Source organism: Mollisia scopiformis (assembly GCF_001500285.1).
Source record: "Mollisia scopiformis unplaced genomic scaffold LY89scaffold_11, whole genome shotgun sequence".
Classification (NCBI taxonomy): Eukaryota; Fungi; Ascomycota; class Leotiomycetes; order Helotiales; family Mollisiaceae; genus Mollisia; species Mollisia scopiformis.
In genome coordinates this window covers 607,658-628,442 of record NW_017263591.1, presented here as the reverse complement: position 1 = coordinate 628,442, position 20,785 = coordinate 607,658, and the positions used below count along the sequence as shown (strand labels likewise).

The window sequence follows — 20,785 nt, the reverse complement described above, 5'->3', positions numbered from 1 at the left end:
GAATGCTATCCAATCGTGGTGCAAAAAGTGTTGGGAGCCAAGATATTCCATGGCGTTTTGCTCCTGGTGGTAACAATCGGTATGATAAAGTCACAAACCCTACAGGTGTCATCTCATTTGGAACGGCAGAAAACGTGAGTAACAACTGGATTGCGTCGAAGCCAGCCCTAAAAAATAACAGGGTCTTGTTCATGAGGAACTTGAATATTTCGTTTCCAAGAATGTAAGCTGTCTATGATCGAACGGAGCCCATTGCTTATCCTCGATTGCAGGTCCAAATACCTGCTCTTGCCTTCTCCTATCGCTTCAGCACCATGGGCGGACCTCGATTTCCTGGAGCCATGGCGGCCCATATGAACGAGTATTTCAATCCACACTCTCCAGTAGAATCTGAACATATCATTACTGCCAGCGGACTCACAGCAATCCACGAATTGGTTGGGCGAAGTCTTGCGGATCCTGGGGATGGCATTCTTGTAAGTCGGCCAATATACGGTCGCTTTGAACTGGATTTCGGGAATACTGCTAGCCTGAATATTGTATACGCCGACTCAGATGGTATGGATCCGTTCTCGCTAGACATTGTCATGCAGTACCAGAAAGCATTTAATCTGTCAGCTGCGAAGGGGGTGCATGTCAAAGCAATTTTGATTGTCAACCCACATAACCCTTCAGGTACAATGAAACCTTCCCAATAAGAAATTCAAGAGCACTGACACTGTATATGAAGGCAGATGCTACCCCGCGGAGACATTGGCAGCTCTCATGCAATTCTGCCAACACAACTCCATCCATATGATCAGCGACGAAGTCTACGCCCTCTCAGTCTACGATACAGGCTGCAAAGAAGCACACGTATTCACATCAGCTCTGTCTATAGATCCCACCGGAATCATAGACCCCGAAAGACTGCATATCTTCTACGGAATGAGCAAGGTAGAGACCAACTTTTCATATCTTTCAGCAGCGAATTAATGCAGGACCTAGGACTTCGCATCAGCAGGTCTCCGACTCGGCAGCTTGATAAGTCGCAATGCACTACTGAGAGAAGCAGTCGCTGCTAACATGCGATTTCACAATCCATCCGGTATGTCCATCGCTATTGCGACGGCTATACTGGAAGACCGAGCATTCGTGAGGACTTTCATCAGCCTGTGCCGAGAGAGACTTGCCGGTAGTCGTGCGTATACATGTCGAGTGTTAGACGAGGCGGGTATCAAATATGCTCCGTCTGGGTGAGTGACCAACACATTTGTTCTTCCTTGGGAGGGATAGTAGCTGATGATTGTGAGCAGCAATGCGGGCTTCTTCCTTTACGTTGACTTAAGTCCGTGGCTCCCAGCGAAGACTTCAGAAGTAGGCGATTCAGAGAGGGAGTTCTATTTGGCACAGAAGTTGTTGAATGGTGGTGTTGGGGTTCATCCTGGAGAAGAGCATGGTGAGAAAGCTGGCCACTTCCGGCTAGTGTTCAGCAGTTTCGACAGAGACACTTTGGCAGAAGGATTGAGAAGGTTGGTCACGATTCAAAGAGATGATTCAAATCAGCAAGCTAATCTCTTCAGATTGTTGAGAATTCTTGGGCCTGTCTCTAGTGTCGAAAGTGCTGTGAGTGGGGCACAGACTGATGGAGTGGAGATGAATGGAACGAAAGCGAATGGCGTGAAAATCAACGGATTTTATTGATTCGATATCAGCATGGCTTCAGGCAGGTTTCAAAAATCTGCTAAAGAGTACAGCAAGAAAGTCTTACATGTGAATCAAAATTCGTAGTCTAGAATGATACATCCCTGGCCCAAAGCTTCTCGCAAGTATTCCTACAACTTGTCTCCAAAACCGGCAATTCAATACAAAACTCTGTTGCGCCTTCCCAAGTCATTATTCCATTTCCCATACAAAGTCTTTCAACACTGCTCAAAAACCAGTTAAAATCACTTGTCTCCTTCCCTCCCACAATGCCTAGAAGCGATGCCCAGAGTAGCTCCGCGGGAAACATCATTTGCAGGAATGCCACATCTGCACCTTGAATACACGAACGTAGTCGAGCAGACAAGGATTTCCGGATCTGATCGCCGACGGGAGTTTGCCGGAGGTTGGTGTAGATGAAAAGTAAGCTGGCATGCAGCAGAATGCTAAAGATGTTACTTGGATCCCGAGCATCGGACATTCGGGTGATGGCTGTTAAGGTATTATGCTCGACGCTGTACACTCGATCTGGATAGCACACTTCCTGTGGAAGATCTTCTCTGTGATTTCCTGTATCGTTCAAGAAGTTTGAGAGCTCGTGCAGGTCTCGTAGAATTTGGATGCACTTCAATTGGCTCTGCGATACTGCTGCTTCGAGTAGATTGTCGGTGATGATAAGAGTAGATGAAGCTGAGTTTTCTGCTTGGAGGAATTGAGAGATGGGAGGCATGTCGGGAAACTCAAGGAGCGGAAAGCGAGGATTGGTTTGCAACCTTGCGGCGCCACAGAGGTCTGCCCTTTGTTTGCGTTAGTTAGATGATCCGTTCAGGAATTGATAACTTACCATAACACGACTCGTTTCAAAATACCTCTCATTCCCAAGGAGTCAAGTCCACCTCTCATATCCACCATTTGCTTCATCCCATTCAGGTGTAAGATGGCGCTCTGAGGATTCCCGTCTAAGTTCTGCATCCAGGAAGACACAGGTCAGTATCTCATGGGTTACAGAACTTTCGGAGATAGAATTTACGAACCTCAATATTTGCAAGAGAAGCGACCGTTGCAATGGTCGAATCAGAGACCTGTTTCGAAGAGCTTGCTAGGTCTTCCTTCACTGCGGAGATTGACTTCATGAGATAGTACACGCTCTCAGTTGCATTCTTGCCCCTTTGTTGCTGGAATCGAGTAGCCGAATATGACAGTGCCATGTAGAGCCTAGCAGCGTCGTCCACATAGTAAGATGAGTATCTTCCTGTCGGATCGGCATGGACCGATGTACGGATTGTGGAAGAGAGATCTAGATCTATCAGTAACTGTTTGTAGTATGAGAGCTCTGAGCTGATGAAGGAAACTGGTAGTCAAGGAATAGACTAGAATAGATTTGGAATGTACGTACTATACTGGAGAAGACTCACTATCCTTGGAGATGCCAATATTGGTAAGAAACTATAGGGATTCAAGTTGTTGTCCAGAAATGCTAGGGGCAAATCTCCAAAGGAATCTGGTGGAGAGTCAGGGAGCGGCTCTTGCCTTTCCACATCTTCAATATCATCAAAGGACTGGCTTCGTTCGGAGATTCCTGGTGACGACAGAGCTACTGCAGTCAAACTATCGAGGTTTGACACTTGCGTTGTCGGAGAGCTTTCTTGGGACTTTCGAGGGTCAGGAAAGCGTTCCGTATAGAATGGAACAGAGATTTTCCCGAACGGCTTTCGTTTCCTTGTCTCAGCTTTCCTCTGCTTCCGGTATTTCTTCATCACGTGCGATCGAACGATTTTGCTTGTAGATGCATCCTTATCTTCGAGGCTGCTGCCCGAGAAGTTTACAAAGACAAGATCGGAGCTGATCATGGCTTTATTAGCTATTGTGTTGGTGGCGGACTCGTTGTTCGCTAGTACTCGAGCTCCTTCAAAACATGCTGATGAATATGAGAGTGGGAAAACGATGGGTCAATTAATGGTCCCTCGGTCCAGATGGAGGGCCAATTGTCTTCAAGACAAACTGTATTGATCTGGATTCTTTCGATACGATGGTTGATGATACCGTCATCTTTTTGAGTGGAAAGTTCTTTCATTTAAGGTTAGGCGGGGAGAGAAGGATTCGGATCCTGGGAGATGCTTACGTTTTGGGGCAGCTCATGATTGTGGAACCTGATAACAAGATCTTGGGATATCTTAACCTCTGGTCTGGTTCTAAGTCAAATAAAACTCAATAGCTGTCTTTCTGGACATATGTGGTATTTGAGCATCAAATTACAGAAGTTTTCCCAGCAGCGGTTGAGACATTCAGGGAGTTATTGCACGACGTTGTCCCAGACCAATTGAAAATTCAGCGCCAGATGATGATTTGGAAGATTTCGGACTGCTCATACTTCTTATTAGACTCTTCTGTTATGTATAACTCTTACCCCATTGTACTCACCTATCTGTAGGTAGGACTCTCAGCGTTTATGGTAGCACGTGACCGCAACTTGCACGATGACCTCGGGATTCACATTCCTTGGCAACCAGAATATCAATTACCCAACAATTTCACTACTCATGTGGCAGCTAGAAGAGTCACCTAGTATATCTTCCATGAGATTGAGACTCGCGCACACGTGACAAGGCTACCTTAAAATACCTACCTACCTATGCTGGCGGTCTTCAAACATCGACATCTTCCACCAAACCAAGAGCCGCGACTTCGAATGTCCCCTTGTTGAAAACATTTCAACCTAGGAAAACGTATAGCTTGTCATGACGACGCCAAACGCTTCTGTCGCAATATGATTTCTGAACAACTTCGAGCAAAGGCCCTATTTTCCCAGAATTCGACGCCAAGCAAAAGACCAACGGAAAGATGCGTATTCTCAACGGCAAGTTGCTGCGTCCCACACAGTATCCAAGGTCGGCCTTGGACGTTTCATCAGCAGGTCGAGTAATGACACGTCTTCTCCAGCAAAGTCTCGGCATACCAGTGTCTCAAGTTGACACCGAAACCATCCAACAGGCCTCAGTTGATCCCGTATTCATCTCGATCGGTTGTGAATTCAGTACGACAGCCATCCGCGAGATAGGAATTTCTATATTGGATACTCGCCATCTCAGAGACTTATCCGTTACCTCTTCATCAATCTGCGACTTTCAAAGAGCGATTCAAAGTTACAATTTTGAATTTTGGAAGGCGAAACAAAAACCTATATCTCGTGCTCCTCGGAAAACTTTCATCTTTGGCCAATCTGCTCTTGTAGATAAACCTGAACTGCGACTCATCCTACACAATTTTTCCAGAGCCGATGCAGCTCGAGAATTGGTGGTGGTGGGTCACGGCTTAGGCTCTGACTTGAAGTGGTTGGCCAGCGAGGACTTTCTTCTACCAGATGTCAAAGTTCTTGATACGCAGGCTGTAGCCACACATTTGTTCCCTGAGCTTAAGGATCGTGCGGTCACTCGCAAGGGCGATGAAGTTGACCTCAATGTGAGAACTGGACTGGGGAAATTAGTGGATAAACTGGGCATTCCGCATAGTGAGAGATACTTCCACAATGCAGGTAATGATTCCAACTTCACCATGAGACTACTTCTTATGCTTGCCATCCAAAGCACGGGGGAAACACTCCAACCTACAGAGACTGATTCAAAGTTATTGGTCTTGCAAGCAATTGCTAATACTCCTCTCATCAGGGTTCCTAAATACGACGACATGCTCTTTGAGCAGACAATTACGGATGAGATGTTTGAAAGACGAGCCTCTTACATCGACCGTCTGTCGAGCAAGATCCGACGACGCGGAGCTCGGCGCCTTCGGAAGTTAAGAGGAGAGGACGAAATATATGAAAAACAGGTCCATCACATCGGTCATCCCGTCGTCCGTCATTCCAAATTATTCAAAAAGCCCCGAAGATGCAAAAATCGATGCGCCCGAATCTCGGAAGGATGGGATGAAATTCTTGCAAGACAGGCTCTTCAAGTCGAGAATGACTCGAGCATGGCCCGACAACGAGAAGTTCGACGCCTCCGACTCCTTCGAAGGCCGGTACGGAAACTTCAACGGGCAAATCTCATCGCGAGGTTCATTCTAGGTGAACTCGACCCCTTCGAAGCTCCGCCAGAGACCCAGGCTGGAACGGACAATGTACTACCAAAATCTCCTTCATCTTCCACCAAATCTAACACACCATCTACGCCAATATCACTAAAGTCGCTAGTGAAGTCACTTCCTGGACTCAACTTACGCGATATCTCGTCGACCACTCCTGACATCCAGAAGATTTTCTCCGTGGCAGAAACACTTGAAGTCAGCCCCAGCGACAGAAAGAGTGACGAAGCATACCACGCTTAATGTCAGGCAATGGCTATCTCAGCCTGGTCTGAAACCTACATAGGAGAAACAATTACTATTGTCTATATCTGCAAGGCAAGCTCCTTTGGATGGCGAGTTATGGCGACTAGAATAGTCTCTCCGTGGAAGACCTCGGGACATCAAGCTCAATTGCCAACAATCACGGGGGGGCACACCTACTTTTTGAAAATCTGTACTGTTTCCATCTCTCTATACATTGGTTCCTCTCTGTAGGAGGCGCAGCAATGCTTGTAGGACCATATGTACATAGATATTTGTGCTGAATGTTACAAAATCATGGATGGGTTGAAGAAGGGAAGAAGGGCAGAGACGATCATATGAGCTTCGCACCAGGGTCCAAACTAAGTCTGGATCGTCATGCCTACAGTAAGGCTTCAAGGCACCAAGTATAATATGAGTGAGCTTTCTGCGAATCAACACTTTCAGAGCAATGGCTGACTTTGAAACTTTAGATCATTGAAATTCACAGCCATATATATCAATTCTCACTAATATGTTGACCACTTGGGCAAATTTCAGGTCATAGTCAGGTGACCTTGGTCTCTAGGTACCTACAGCTTGCGCTGTTTCCATCCTTGAAATGCCCTAGAGATATACGAGCTGCGCTTTACATCATGTCAACTCAACTGGGTATGATGCAGTTTGCTACAGCTGGCGAGATAATCAAAAAGACTTATTCGGGCGGATGTATAGGATGGAAGTGTGCATGGCATAAGACGCAAGAGGCAAGGTTCCTGCATTCTTGGTTCTCTTTAAAGAATACAGGTATTGTCTTGCAACATGTCCGAATTGTTCCCGGCGAAATAGTATGTTTTGCAAGTACGGAATTCTTTGGCTACATAATCTTTCCTATGCATATACACGCGGGGAAGACTTCGTCTTTGTGGACGCTCAAAATGAAAGAAGCTTCTAGCATGGACTCATGTACTTAAGTACAGCTTAAAATGCCTTCATTTATGTTTTCCTTCTTTTTCTTCATCATCATCAGTTGCACCACTCCTTCATCTGGCCCATGAACACTCCGGAATTATGGCTCCGGTAATCACTTCCAGTAAGGGGGACACTCCAATGACGAATGTTCCGAGCGAAATGGAGACCAATCCAGCAGAGAAAGACATCCAAGCACTCGATCCAAACACCTTCGCTGGCCAGCAAGTTGGTGCAATCCTGGTCGTCAAGCGAATAATGACCCCTCCGAATATTAAGAACAAGCCAGAAGTGGGAGACTTTGTGAAGATTATCAAGCATGACGTGCGTGAGTGTGCGGTGAGGTCTTTCCGTACTGGTAAATCAAGCTACATTCCATGGTCCAGCTTCTTCCCGTTGAAGATAGGCGAGAGGTGCACTTGCACTAAAGCACTTTGCCGGTGTGAAACTCTTGGGTCGGAATCTCAGCTCGTGAGTTGCAATCTGCTGTTGTCGTCGTCATCGTGATGCTTATCTTCCTTCATAGGCACGCAGAGAGTTTTCCATCTTGGCAAATCCTGCTACCATGTACGGCCAGATGCCTGGTACAATTCTCGTCTTCAAACACAGAGCACAACGAGTTGATGACGGTTCGATAATGTGCGACTGCGAGATTGGAGATCACCTTGAGTTGTTGGAGCCAGTTCTCAGCGAGGAGTCAACTTACGTGAGGGTCCAAAACTTGCGTACCGGCGGCAAGGGAAACATTTTGTGGATGTCCGTCTTCCCGGCCGGCAAGCGTGAAGTTTGTGCCTGTTATTCTGAAGAGAACTGGGAGTGCCACTGTGTCTATGAGGACTTTCCTGCTTCAGTGGTAAGTTCATTTTGGTACACGGGCAGCGGCCGATTGTTAACTTGAAGATGCAGAAGTACATCAAAGAGCATCCATGACACTTTGAAATTGGCACGAACAAAACTGCCTTTGCCAGAGGGAGGTTTTCAGGGTTTGACTGTTGTTTTGGCTTGGTAATCAAATGTTATTTGCGGAGAGGTCGTCATATCGAATTGAATACTGTACAATTTGTAACCGAAGATGGCGATGCTTTCCTGTGAAATGTGGAGTTCCAGGAAAGGATTAGGCAGGTGTAATGAATCGAGTGGTATCCTTGTACCGCACAGTCTGACTGTAAGAAATTCCAATCAGGGAAGCGTCGCATATGCAGTAAGCGGTGAGGGGAGCTGCTTGTGATGAAACATACCTCCCGTGACTAGCGGGTCCCTGATTCCGTTTGCACTTGCCATGGAGGTTCAGAGACTTTAAATCAATTTCCATATTTTTGTTCCTTCCCAGAAACTTCAGTCTGAGAAGCATCGTTCATTATGGCTTCAGAATCAAGCTTCGCTGGTTCATTAACGCCAACGACAACAATCACCAAAAGTCTCGAGGGATTCAAAATGGACGACGCCACTGAACATGATGGGGTGAACAGTCCTTGGAGTTTGGCAGGTCAAAAAGTTGGAGCTGTTCTAGTTGTCAAGCGGACATCGAGTGAAATGTGCTGGGAAGATGCTCCAGAGGTTGGAGATCTCGTCACGGTACTAGAGCAGAAAACTCACAGCTGCATTGTTCGAAGTGAGCGGAGCGGGAAAAACCGCCAAGTACCATGGGCGATCTTTTTTCCAATGAAGATGGGCTCCAAATGCTGTTGTCTGTGGCATGATTGTCGATGCGAGAGGGATGATCCGCACGAATAACTGGTAAGGATTCGTTGGCTGAGCTCAAGCACCTCTAACGTGTTCGTAGGCTTGGCCAAAGGACTTGTTGCGCGAGACCATTGTTCCACCATCAGGTTCGATATCCCTTCGAAAAATTGCTGATCCAAGTTCACTCGAGGAGCAAGAGCTTGGAGCCATCCTTGCCATCAAGAACTAGCCTCGGAACCGTGTCTCCGGGTCGCTGTCCAATCCCATGGCATACGAAGTCGAAGACCTTATCGAAAATTTGATGACTGGTGGTATTGGCAGCATGTTTTGGGCCGCTTTTCTCCCGATTACCAACAGACTCATCTGCGATTGCTTCGGAAGGGATGGAATGGATCAATGTGCTTGTCGCTGTGTATATGATGACTTCGAAAACTCTTTGGTGGGCATGGATCCAGAGAGTCTTTCCGTACTTCGCCAACCAGTCGTGGGTAGGATTACAAGTGTGCTTTTTGATGGACAACTTTCTTGGCTTCTCAGCTCAAGGTATCGGCCTAGAATGGTGTAGCGCGGATGCTTTATAAAGTTCGGGTATCCATGGAAAGGTCATATGATACTTCAAGGAGTCTTCCTTTCTCTTTCTGCAGGTCTTTGAGCAAGTCTTGTTCTCACTCTCGAGATTAGTTCAACTTCGATCTCAGCAAAGGTTCATTTTTCACTCCGACTTCTGGCCAGACCATGGAAATCTAGATTGACTTGACCTAATGAGGACACCATCCCGTCAGTATTTGGCAATAGTCATCATTCTTTGACACACAGGGACGTAGAGCAACCTATTGTCCGGTGTGAAAACAGCATCGGCCAAAGAATGCTCATGTTACTGTGCAATGTACATCAAGTGGTGCTTTACAGCCAGACCACTACAGTACGTCTATTATCTATAGATAAAATCAACAAACACACCTAAAAGCCTTGCTCAGATCGCTAGCGCCATTTATTACATTGGCATGTTGACACAAGGCTGCGCTTAGCGCCAAAAAGAAGCTAGTCGCTTGCACACATATAGTTTTAAATAAACATTTTCTCGTCACCAGCCCGTTAACAGCGGCTACTTAGGCAGGTAGTTCAGGTCATTAACGGGCTGGGATGGTTCAGTTGGTTTACGCCTGGCCCGAGTAGCATTGCTACACACGCCATTACGATCAATCGAACGCCTAAAACCCCCCCCACCTCGACAACCGAGGGGGGTTTTGATAAGGGGCCCCATTACGGAGGCCGCTCCTGAAGTTTTGCTGTTTTGCTTTGAGGAACACTGTTTGACCTTTTTTGTTTTGCTGATTTTGAGTTTTTGTTGAGATTTTTTTGCTGCGCTCTTCGAACTCGCTTCTTTTGTCTAGCCTCTCGCATGAGAAAATTATAATGTCACTCTCCATTGTTCAGACTCCTACAATCCTTATTACTCATAAATGTTCTTCTTATTTCCTGTTCAACTTCCCCACACTGGCTGTGTCAAGTTTCATGCATCATTTAATGATCTCGCTAACGCGCGCTATGCTATCACTCATCCTTCTTCTCCACTGAGTTGGTAAGAGATATCAAGCCAGCACCCCTTTTCGGTCCAACTACAGTATACAGCGCTGCAAGGTATGATGATACGAGATCTGTCTGCCTTAAAACTCTTCAAATGGAACAGAAATAGTTCGTCATGCAGCCGAATATGACGAGATATACGAGGGCGATAAATTTTCGTTTCGACTTCAAAGTACATGGGCACACTTGTGTATGTGAAAGAGAGTCTCCATACCGTATCGCTTATGACTGCTCCATCGTTGAAGAGATCAAGCAATTGTTCCTGTGACGCGGTATTTAGAATGAATTTCGACCCATTTGATGCCAGCGGTCGTATATAGTTTCAAATCATAAAACGGTGCGGTAAAAGTTGATTCTTTTCTATTAACAACCACATCACATTACGCTATTCAAAGCATCCTTAAATATTCCTTGAATGTACACCTTCCCTAATGAAAAGCACCCCGCGAGCATTTCTTCCCATCAAACACGCACCCCTCCTTGGGTTTTGCGTCAGGAATGAACGAGAGAGTAGACTTGGTTGCTACTTCACTGGGCCTATAGAACGAATACGTTTTCAGATATCGGTTCCTTGTTGACAACCCTTCTCAGGACAAGACTACATGCATACGTCTCCGATTCCAACCTATCTTAGCCTCTATACCTACATACGAAAATTACCTACCCAAACCTCAAATGATTTCCATCGCAGCCTCTCACTCGATCGTACCGTAGCTACAAACAGCACCTCACTTCACATCCACCGACGTCCAGTCCCGATCGCTTTCTCTCACATGAAAATTTCCTCCTCACCCCGCTCCGCAACCCGACTAGGACCTCGATCTATCTAATGCCACCCACCTCCTGGTCTGCGTACACTCACGTCGCACTTCTCACGATACAATGGAGTGCTGTTTCCTCTACCTAGGTAGTTTTGCAGGTTATGTTTCAGGGAGGGAGAGAGGGAGAAGCGCTGGGGAAGGGATCGTGGATTCGATTTGGGCGTTTATGGATGCATGAAAGTATCTAGTTATAAACTTGTCCATTGCTTCGAAAAGAGGTATGCTGATGAAGACCTACCGTGCTCTTGGGAATGTAGATGACTAGACCTTGCACTTAGGAATACTAAGCTGCAGACTAGTTTATCTTCGAAAATTAAATGAATATCTGCAGCTTTGCATACGGCACCCTGGTTATTAGCAGCACGGCCGCCACGTTGGGGATCGATCGCTGACAACGAGGTCGTGGGGTGTTATTTTATGTTGTTTACGCTTTTTTACTGTTGTGAATGTGTGATGCGAGTTTAGGATGCATTCTGTATGGGAGGTTGGGGAGGAGGAGAGGTGGAGTGTGAAGGGAAAGCTTGGGGAGAGGGTGAGGGTGAGTTGTCCATGGGAGCAGAGTTCCTTGTTAAGTCATAGAATGAAGTTGTATCTTGGTAGATGGTAGGTGGAATACCATCGAAGGAGTATTGTTGTTGGACGTACCACTTGTCGCGGTCTTGAGATCTCTGGTAAGAGCGTACCATCAGAGCAGAGCAATGATATCAAAACAGACTTCTGTGGCCTTCATTATGTTTCGCACTATGTATGTATGATGGAAAGAGAGCTTCAAAACACTCAATTTAGAATTTCGATGAACAAGATTTGGCAAGGAAATGAATGCGAAAGCGCGAAGACCAAGAACGTACAACATCCAAGGACAAAGTGCAACTCAACTGCACCGAAACCAGCACACCTCGAAACTATCGATACATAGCTCAAATCGCTCGATACCACCCTCTCCAGTCCCTCGATGCCTCCAAGCAAGAAAGAAGAAATAGACCTCACGACAAGAAAGAAAGAAATCATGTGACGAAGATCTCTCTTGCATCCCATCCCATCCCATCTTTCCATTCCGACCCACAAAATAAGAAAGACACCATTTCCCGATCGTCGTTCTCCATAACCATAATAACAACTCTAAGATAAACTTAAAACCGACCGACCCATCATCAATCAAACTCAGAAAATCGTATCGAAGAACCCAAAAAAAAAAAAAAAAACCCCCGCGCAAGAATCCGAACCTCGCTACCTCGGCAAGAGCGTGAAGGGGAAGGAAGGAAGGAAGGTATCGTTCGATGGATCAGCAGGCAACTTTGAGAGATAAATAAATAAATAAATGAATAAATGAAATGTTCTGCGGTCCGAGAAGGGAATGTGCTTCAGCGTTGGAGAGTACGAACGGCGAAGCACGTTGGTAAGGAAGAGAGAAGATGAAGGTATGGAATAGGTAGGTAAGCTCGTCAATTTTGTGCGATGAAGGGCGTACAGTTTGACCTGAGCGTACCATACAGAGTTTTGAATCCTGCAACAAAGTCTAACAACAAACTTACTAGGAAGGGAGGCTGTGTCCCGAGAGATCTTCGTGTTGAATTTTGTTCCGACCTTCCTCCTATCACATGGTTTCCACATGACTCCCTCCCTCGTAAACCTCCCGGTCCCGTCCTCACCTCTCCAACATCGAATTTCCCATCCCCCATCCCCAACCCTCAGACAGAAATCGCATCGCGGCATTTAATCCACAACAACTCGCATAACCACCAAATGCGTCCGGTCCGTCAGCAACCTAACTAACGAATCCGATCAGCACGCACGCACGCACGCACCGACCAAATTAAGCTTTTTTTTCTCTCGCTCGTTTCTCGTTGTGAACGAGAGCGCGCAATGCATACATGCATGTATGTATGCAAGTATCCTATTTTAAGTCATCCGTACCCCAGTAGATTAAACTGGCCCGTTCCCCGGTGAGGAAGCCCCGACCGCGGTGTTCCTGCAGGTGCGCCCGCCGTCAGCTTTTTTAATATGATGATAGACAGGGGAAGGGCTGCTTGGAGATAAGCGCAGGCAGAGGTATTGTAGACGAAGGGACTAATTTTTTTGGGGGGGGTTCCTTTGAGATGGGGGTATAGATGATGGATGGGGGTACCGCAGAGGAAGGAAGGAGCCGAGAGCTGGGCTTGAAGGGTGACGAATGGTGGTGACACTGGTGGACATTTTTTTTGGCTCGTTTGGAGATTTCGATCGAAAGGAAATAAATCAAATCTTGACTGGGCTGGGCGGTCGGTGGGCGGTGGGCGGTAGGCGGTAGGCGGTAGGCGGTGGGCGCAGAGAGAGAAACCTTGGATGAAGGAAGCTTGTTCTGCTGGGTCGGTCTCAGCCAGCCCTGTGGAGATTAGCTAGGAGGGCTGGAGGGTTATGGGAGCGGGGTTTGCCGCTATGCCGCAAGGGGAGGGGAGATCGATCAATAGATAAGTAGTGGGAGACTAGGAATGAGATAGCTGAAAAGGTCGAGATGGTCGAGAAGGTCGAGAGTCAGCTCGAAGAAGATTGAGATCGTCTTGTCACTGCAGCAGTGCAGATACAATAGATTAACTACTATTGCTTTGTTGTCTGTTGTTCTCTGTACAGCGTGGGGAGCTGAGTGATGGGTGCATGGATACTTGCAGTGCGGACAACTGATTGAGTGATGGTTGTCAGTCGTAGGTAGGTAGGTAACATCTCTGATGTGTCGAGTGTACAGGGTACGAGTTGACATACATATTTCCACAATCAACATGACGCTGTGTACGCCTGACGCACGCGCACTCGGTGAATTAATTGTCTCTCGCCATGTCTCTCTGTTTTCGTTTTTTCGTCAACCACAAAGCTTGATTGCCTCCGAGGAGCGGAAAGCGGCTGAAGCCAATTTCGCTGGGCGGCAGCGATACGAACGAAAGCGTCCTAATTCCCAGTACTTAATAAGCTTTGCGTCTTGAAACACCGCTTACCCCCATCCAGCGCGGCGACCATGTGGCTGGGCCGCCACCGTCAACACTTTCTCTCATTTTTTTTCATCTGATGTCGCTCGCTCCTCCTATCTGGCTTACAGTACTTCGTTCATGTAAATTATGTCTGGGCACAGAACAAGCCTTCACCAATGCACCATGCACCACGAAAACGCCATGCAAGCCCGGCCACGCAGGAACCAATCTCTGCGTCTCGGTCGTCTTACCAAGCCGGCACACTTTGCTCTTGAGCCGTTGTCTCTCTCAGCAACTCACCGCGACGACGTGGTGGCACCGTCCCAGTCGGAGGACCGTAACGGCTTTGGGCGCTCTGCCAAGATACCTCCCGCGCGTCCCAGTGGTCAGATTCATGCTTATCCTCTCCTGAGTTCTGATCTGATTCATCGTGATCGTGCTGCTGCGGTGCGATGCACCTCATTACCGTCCACCACCCGCACGCCCGTCAAGCTGACAGCGCGAGGCTGAGAGGACAGGCCAGGCACAGGGACGTCCAGGTAGGTACAGGTTCAAATGAAGGACCAATGACGCACTGCTCATGGGCCATTGGTGGGCATAGGCCTCGGTGGCGCAGGAGATCCTTTTAGTGTGCACGCTGCTGCTGGCTACTGGTTGCTCCTGGCCTGCTGCTGAGCTGCACACTGGGTGTTTACTGACCTGCCCTACCAGCTTTCTTACCCCTGGCTGGATTGTTAAAATCGATAGTCTCTCCCCTGGGTCGTAGTCTCTCGTTCTGGGTCTCTCTTTTCTGGTTTCCCGTTACAGCAGTTACATTCTTTTGCTCGCTGTCTCTCTTTTTGATTATTATTTTCCTTCTCCTCTCGACGTTCTTTAAGGCGCAGTTTGCCAAGCTTTCGTTTCTGGCATTCTCCCTCCGTCGCGGTTGTTGTTTGTGGGCGTGAGAAAGTTTGAGACAATATCGTCGTCTATCCAATCGTTTTAATGCGGCTCACCGTCGCGACATGCTTGACAGCGGCTCTCCTGCCGTGGATGGCAGGAGCTGTGAGCTCGACTGACCAGTATCAAGATGCAGTAAGTATATCCTCATTCCAGAGCCTGGGCAAAAGATACCTTGGTACCGCGATGCAGTACTTACCCTCCATAGGACACCGCACAATCCGGTTACCTACCTAATCATAATGTTGATCCGACCAAGCTGTCCCAATATGTTCATTCTTGGTCCAGTACTTTTAATGCTCAGGAATACTTCAGTGCGAAACCCATCACATACACCCCTAATGGATACGCCCACGAGCTGGTCATCACCGCATCCCACCAGAACATTGTTCGCGTCCTGGATGGATTGACCGGCGCCATTCTCTACACCAGAACCCTGGACCCACCCTTCCAAGCGACAGATTCAGACTGTGGTGATATCTCGCCGACGATTGGCATCACAGGAACTCCTATTGTTGATCCAGCGACCGATATCATGTACTTCTTCAGCAAGGGATACAAGGGTGCTGCAACCGGCAGTGGAACTCTGAATGGTGAGTAGGAGGTTCAAGGTACGGAAGGAATGATGTGTTCTGACTCTTGACAGGACAATACAAGTTCTACGCTGTGCAACTTCCTGGATTGACTGACATTGCTGGGTTCCCGATTATCATGGAGGGACACTATGCGACCAACGACAATACCCGTTATTTTGTTGGTGGTACACTTTTGCAACGACCAGGTCTAGGTAAATTACTATTCTTTTCTCTGGTAGCTTTGAGGATGGGAGTGGTCTCGGAGTTGGGAGATGGCAGCAAATATATGTTGACCGTTTCTGGGACTTTGAGACGACTCTTACTCGGAGCTGCCCAATCATTTATCAGCTTGACAGTACTAACATATTTATTAGCTATGATTGGCAACAGTATCGTTGCAGGATTTGGTGGCCATTGTGACAATTTCAACTACACAGGAATGCTCGTCTCTGTCAGCAAGACGACAGCAACTGTTACCAACATGCAAGCCATGGTAGCCGCTCCAGGTATGACTGATGAGAATCTTCCCGTTAGCCAAGAGAGTGGGAGTTAACACAAGTTCAAATAGGTGCTCCATCACCCCAGCCAACAAACTACCAACAACAAACCGGTGGCAAAGCTGGTATCTGGCATGGTGGAATGGGTCTTGCTGTCAACGGTGACAATGTTTACTTCGCAACTGGGTAGGTTCAATCACTCCGTCCTAGAGCGTCCATCGGCTCTTTTCTAATTCGAAATCTCTATAATAGAAATGGTGTTGGTGCCGGTGTGAACAAGGTCCAAGGCACAGCTGCAAGTGGCAATACCTACAGCAGCACGCTCGAACAAGTCGTGGCCAAATTTGCTGTGGATCCCAACGTTGGAACACTAACCCAAGCCGATTACTTCGAGCCCTACAACTTCGACACCGTACTCGATGGAGGTGACTCGGATATGGGCTCATCAGGTGTCGCTTTACTGGATCGAAATACATTCCAAGCGCCTGGTGTAGGAGTTAATGGTATTGCGGTTTCTTCCGGGAAGGATGGCATTGTAAGCATTTTCTCTCATTCTTCCTTCCGTTTTGGGACATCTCCAAACCCAGTGACGCGTCAAATATGAGACTAATATTGTCGCTTCTCTAGGTCTACATCATGAACGCCGATAATCTAGGAGGTTTCTACAATGGAAAGAATGGAATTCAAGACGCCAGTACGTTATTCCCAACTCTTTCACTACATTTCATTTCGATCACGTGAACTAACCATATCAAAGCTCTCCAGCAGATCGTCGTCAGTGGAGCTAAGTTCTATGGAGGTGTGGGAAGTTACCCAGGTGAAGGCGGATATCTCTACTTCTGTCCTACTGGAGGACCACTCTATGCATACAGTTATTCATTGGACAGGAGTGGGAACCCCCTTTTCACCCTCGCTGGCCAAGGAGGCAGTAACTTGGCTTGTACAGGAAACCCCACAGTCACCAGTTTGAATGGTCAAGCAGGCTCAGCTATCGTGAGTACACTCTCATAACCTTCTCATGGTCTCAATTAACCTCCCTTAGGTCTGGCTCGCGGATACCAACCAGGGTGTTGTAGCATTCCACGCCGTTCCCGCCAACGGAAATTTGACTCAAATCCCTCTCGGTTGGGCATCAGGGCGATTGAACAAGTATCAACGACCAGTCTTCGGTAATGCCAGGATTTATACCACGGAGAACAATGTGCTTTACGCCATTGGAGGACCTGCAGGAACTGCGTCGAGTTCATCGTCAAAACCAACGTCAACGTCAAGCAGCTCGAAATCTACAGTGTCGTCAACGGTTTCCACTTCTGTTTCATCTTCGGTATCCAAAAGTTCCAGCAGCTCTGTTGTAACCACGTCATCATCATCAAGCAAAGTATCCTCCAGCTCAAGTTCTAGCGTTTCAAGTTCCAGCAGTTCGTCAAAGCTGTCGACTTCTTCATCGCCAAGCTCCAGCAGCTCATTGTCAACCTCGAGCAGTGTGTCCAAGACCAGTAGCTCCTCAACGGTATCAACTCAGTCATCCTCGACCACCTCGTTCGTTTCCAGTAGCACGGCATCGGGCAATGTGGTCTACACAACCACCGGCCTCAATGCAGCAGAACCATCTGTTATCAGCACATTCAACTACATTGGATGTTACTCAGATCTCATCGATGGCACCACTCGATCACTTGCAGCTAACAAGTTCATTTACGATCCCATGACCCTCGAATCTTGCGCTCAAAACTGTACCGGATACGATTTCTTTGGAACCGAATATGGGCGAGAATGTTATTGCGGCTACACATTGAACTCTACCCTTCGAGCTCTCGACAGTACTTGCAACACACCATGTTCTGGAAACTCCGCCGAGCTTTGCGGAGCCGCTGACCGCCTTTCCGTTTACGAAAGTAAGACTTATGTTGCGCCTCCTACCGGACCTCAACACAAAGCAGTGGTCGGTACTTATGGATGGATCGGTTGTTATACTGAGGCGACAAGCATGCGTGCTTTGTCTTCGAAGAGTTTCACTAACTCTACGATGACGGTTGAGCAGTGTGTGAATTACTGCTCAGGGTATACGTATGCCGGTGTGGAGTACGCTACTCAATGTATGTACCTCGTGGCTCTTTTTTCTTGGATGGTGACTAATGAGTATCTGGTAGGTTATTGCGGAAATGTTCTCAACACAGGCAGTGTCTTGGCTGCAACAACCGATTGTAACAAGGTCTGCCCAGGAAACTCACTGGAGTACTGTGGTGCCGGAAATAGGTAACTTTCATTCCTCTTCCCCTTTGCGAGCTCATTACTAATTCCCTTACTCAAGACTTGATATGTACCAGCAAGGAGCTGTTCCAACAACTTCATCATCATCAATTATCGTGTCCTCGACCAGTTCTACCCAGGGGTCATCTACGTCGCCTGTATCCAGCGGAACCTCCTCATCCTCGCACGTGACTACCTCCTCTTCATCATCATTAGGATCATCCACAGCGTCGTCGACCATCAAGACCAGCTCGACCAGCACAACTTCAATAGTTAAAGGCACAGCAACCAATCCAATTCCCGTCCGAAGGACCTTCAACTGGAACATCACGTGGGTCAATGCTTCACCAGATGGTTTCAGCAGACCTTTTGTTGGCGTCAATGGTGAATGGCCTCTTCCACCAATTCTAGCTGACATCGGAGACACTATCATAATCAACGCTTACAATGGTCTTGGAAATGAGACTACGTCTATCCATATGCACGGATTGTTCAATGCCAATAATACATTTGAGGACGGTTCTGCTATGGTTGCTCAATGTCCCATTGGGCCTGGAGAAAGTGAGTTAACAACATCTGACATGTAGTTTAAAGACTAACGAGTATAGCTTTTGTCTACGAATATGTGCTCGCCCAATCCGGTACCTATTGGTATCACGCACATGTTGGAGGTCAATATATCGGTAAGTGTCTGTACATCTTCACGACCTCTCCATACTGACATACATAAGATGGTTTCCGTGGTCCCGTGGTCATCAGAGACGCCAACGCATTGAACAACTATGGCAATATTGATGAGGAGTATATCCTGTCCCTCACAGATGTGTACCACGTCGAAGCGCCCTACCTGATCAACTACTTCCTGTCCGCAAACAATACAAGTGGTGCCGAGCCTGTACCAGACTCCGCCCTGATCAACGAAGCGCAAAACGCACAATTCGCCATCACACCTGGCAAGACATACTTGTTCCATGTCGTCAACATGGGTGCTATCGCTGGACAATTCCTCCAATTCGATCAACACAACATGACGATCATTGAAGCAGACGGTGTATACACTCAGCCGTATGTGACGGATCAAATCTTTGTGGCTGTTGCGCAGAGATATTCCGTTTTGGTTCAAGCTCTACCGACTGCGACTGAGAACTTTGCGATTGTCAGTCAGTTCGTGACTGATATGTTTGACGAGAGTGTTACACCCGCTGGACAGAACCCTACTGTAAGTCATCCTCTATAGGGTCATAAATCCTGCTAATTGTTGAAGTGTACTGCTTTCCTCGTCTACAATTCTGCTTTGGCTATGCCAGCACCCTTCACCTTGACCCCACAACCATGGTCCGACACTGTTCTCGTCCCCTGGGATCAGCAACCCCTCTGGGACTCAGACAACGTGCAATAGTAAGCCCCTCCCATTCCACCCATTCCACCCAATCCAACCCTCCTAACACCCCCTCCCAGCACCTACCTAACAGTTGACTTCGCTACCAATGACTGGGGCTCCAACCGCGCCATGGTCAACGGCCAAACCTACCTCTCGCAACTCGTCCCCACCTTCTTCACAGCCCTGACCGCACCATCGGAATACCAAATGAATACCGCCATCTACGGCCAAGTGAACCCGCAAATCCTCCCCTTCGGCCAAGTTATCGAGATCGACCTAAACAACCACGACACCCGCGCCCACCCTTTCCACTTACACGGCCACACCTTCCAGATCATCAACCGCGCCGGCGACGAGCCGCAATGGCCCGGCCTCGACTCCATCCCCGCGGCCCCCATGCGCCGCGACACCGTCGTCGTGTACCCCGGCGTCGGCGTCACGCTTCGCTTCATCGCTAATAACCCAGGTGTCTGGCTGTTCCATTGTCACACGGAATTCCACGTCGAAGCCGGCATGACGGCGACGTTCATCGAGGCCCCCGATGTGATGGTCGCGCGCAAACCGTATATCCCCAATAGTCACAAGACGGCGTGCGACAGTCAGAATATCCCTAGATCAGGGAACGCTGCGGGGAATTCGGCGGATTGGACGGATACCACTGGCGCACCGACCGATAGTAGTCAGACGTACTATGGGGCGTTGATTAATGGGCCGACGTGGAATCCTTACCAAGGGGGGAAACCTTAGGTGTGCTTGATTGATTGTTTTTTGTGGTTTGGAATGGGTGGTTGGTACATATAGATAGACGGATGGATGGGTAGATGGATAGGGGAGCGGTGTTCTTTTTTTTTATATAATATAGAATGGATGTTTTTGATACTGGGTTATATATACACAAAATAGGTATTTATCTATTTATGGTTCGTTCGCTTCTGCTTGTGGTTGAGTTTCTCTGTGTGTGAAGGCTTGGTGTTTTGCTATCTTGCTATGCTGTGCACGAATGTTGTTTGAGAAGGGCGGGAGGGGAGAAAAGGGTTGTTTATATTGCTAATTAGAAGCGGTTTTAGGTTGAGTTGTCCTTCTTTGAGGTGAATAAATTGGAATGTGGTGAGAAGTATAGAGTTGTGATAGTTTTTAAGGGTCAGTTGTATGAGGGAAG

General features: G+C 47.7%; 7 protein-coding genes across 7 annotated transcripts; 6 read left to right on the top strand and 1 right to left on the bottom strand.

Annotated features, from left to right (window-relative positions):
• Positions 1 to 2: 2 nt before the first annotated feature.
• Positions 3 to 1,683, top strand: LY89DRAFT_733325 (1-aminocyclopropane-1-carboxylate synthase; the record flags this gene model as incomplete). Its single annotated transcript, XM_018219785.1, has 7 exons — positions 3 to 134; positions 182 to 223; positions 273 to 675; positions 731 to 936; positions 988 to 1,235; positions 1,296 to 1,511; positions 1,563 to 1,683. The coding sequence occupies 7 exons, from the start codon at positions 3 to 5 to the stop codon at positions 1,681 to 1,683; spliced, it is 1,368 nt and encodes a 455-aa protein (XP_018071831.1).
• A 44-nt stretch (positions 1,684 to 1,727) lies between these two features.
• Positions 1,728 to 3,360, bottom strand: LY89DRAFT_54360 (uncharacterized protein). Its single transcript, XM_018208210.1, has 4 exons — positions 3,099 to 3,360; positions 2,718 to 2,980; positions 2,528 to 2,649; positions 1,728 to 2,480 (listed from the first exon to the last, which is right to left on the bottom strand). The coding sequence occupies exons 2-4, from the start codon at positions 2,889 to 2,891 to the stop codon at positions 1,772 to 1,774; spliced, it is 1,005 nt and encodes a 334-aa protein (XP_018071830.1). The 5' UTR covers positions 2,892 to 2,980; positions 3,099 to 3,360; the 3' UTR covers positions 1,728 to 1,771.
• A 1,164-nt stretch (positions 3,361 to 4,524) lies between these two features.
• On the top strand, positions 4,525 to 6,006 carry LY89DRAFT_733323 (uncharacterized protein; the record flags this gene model as incomplete). Its single annotated transcript, XM_018219784.1, has 1 exon — positions 4,525 to 6,006. One exon carries the CDS (start codon positions 4,525 to 4,527, stop codon positions 6,004 to 6,006), a length of 1,482 nt encoding a protein of 493 aa, XP_018071829.1.
• A 1,014-nt stretch (positions 6,007 to 7,020) lies between these two features.
• On the top strand, positions 7,021 to 8,124 carry LY89DRAFT_684516 (uncharacterized protein). Its single transcript, XM_018214897.1, has 3 exons — positions 7,021 to 7,425; positions 7,481 to 7,807; positions 7,861 to 8,124. Exons 1-3 carry the CDS (start codon positions 7,057 to 7,059, stop codon positions 7,882 to 7,884), a joined length of 720 nt encoding a protein of 239 aa, XP_018071828.1. The 5' UTR covers positions 7,021 to 7,056; the 3' UTR covers positions 7,885 to 8,124.
• A 612-nt stretch (positions 8,125 to 8,736) lies between these two features.
• On the top strand, positions 8,737 to 9,281 carry LY89DRAFT_54330 (uncharacterized protein). The gene has a single exon (XM_018208206.1). It carries the CDS (start codon positions 8,903 to 8,905, stop codon positions 9,200 to 9,202), a length of 300 nt encoding a protein of 99 aa, XP_018071827.1. The 5' UTR covers positions 8,737 to 8,902; the 3' UTR covers positions 9,203 to 9,281.
• Positions 9,282 to 14,791: 5,510 nt separating this feature from the next.
• On the top strand, positions 14,792 to 18,290 carry LY89DRAFT_54274 (WSC-domain-containing protein). The gene is made up of 10 exons (XM_018208202.1): positions 14,792 to 15,058; positions 15,132 to 15,516; positions 15,570 to 15,710; positions 15,873 to 16,004; positions 16,067 to 16,181; positions 16,248 to 16,530; positions 16,623 to 16,689; positions 16,753 to 16,988; positions 17,038 to 18,091; positions 18,146 to 18,290. The coding sequence occupies exons 1-10, from the start codon at positions 14,969 to 14,971 to the stop codon at positions 18,253 to 18,255; spliced, it is 2,613 nt and encodes an 870-aa protein (XP_018071826.1). The 5' UTR covers positions 14,792 to 14,968; the 3' UTR covers positions 18,256 to 18,290.
• A 23-nt stretch (positions 18,291 to 18,313) lies between these two features.
• Positions 18,314 to 20,373, top strand: LY89DRAFT_584830 (uncharacterized protein; the record flags this gene model as incomplete). Its single annotated transcript, XM_018209293.1, has 5 exons — positions 18,314 to 18,806; positions 18,854 to 18,928; positions 18,977 to 19,464; positions 19,510 to 19,643; positions 19,704 to 20,373. The coding sequence occupies 5 exons, from the start codon at positions 18,314 to 18,316 to the stop codon at positions 20,371 to 20,373; spliced, it is 1,860 nt and encodes a 619-aa protein (XP_018071825.1).
• Positions 20,374 to 20,785: the final 412 nt, after the last annotated feature.

Coding starts and splice junctions, on each gene's coding strand:
- LY89DRAFT_54330 (XM_018208206.1), top strand. CDS start 8,903: ATGGCATACGAAGTCGAAGACCTTATCGAAAATTTGATGACTGGTGGT.
- LY89DRAFT_54360 (XM_018208210.1), bottom strand. CDS start 2,891: ATGGCACTGTCATATTCGGCTACTCGATTCCAGCAACAAAGGGGCAAG. Junction 2,650..2,717: donor CTTCTCTTGCAAATATTGAG/GTTCGTAAATTC, acceptor TCCTGGATGCAG/AACTTAGACGGGAATCCTCA. Junction 2,481..2,527: donor TTGAAACGAGTCGTGTTATG/GTAAGTTATCAA, acceptor ACGCAAACAAAG/GGCAGACCTCTGTGGCGCCG.
- LY89DRAFT_684516 (XM_018214897.1), top strand. CDS start 7,057: ATGGCTCCGGTAATCACTTCCAGTAAGGGGGACACTCCAATGACGAAT. Junction 7,426..7,480: donor TTGGGTCGGAATCTCAGCTC/GTGAGTTGCAAT, acceptor CTTCCTTCATAG/GCACGCAGAGAGTTTTCCAT. Junction 7,808..7,860: donor AGGACTTTCCTGCTTCAGTG/GTAAGTTCATTT, acceptor TTGAAGATGCAG/AAGTACATCAAAGAGCATCC.
- LY89DRAFT_54274 (XM_018208202.1), top strand. CDS start 14,969: ATGCGGCTCACCGTCGCGACATGCTTGACAGCGGCTCTCCTGCCGTGG. Junction 16,531..16,622: donor CTTCCGGGAAGGATGGCATT/GTAAGCATTTTC, acceptor TCGCTTCTCTAG/GTCTACATCATGAACGCCGA. Junction 16,690..16,752: donor GAATGGAATTCAAGACGCCA/GTACGTTATTCC, acceptor ACCATATCAAAG/CTCTCCAGCAGATCGTCGTC.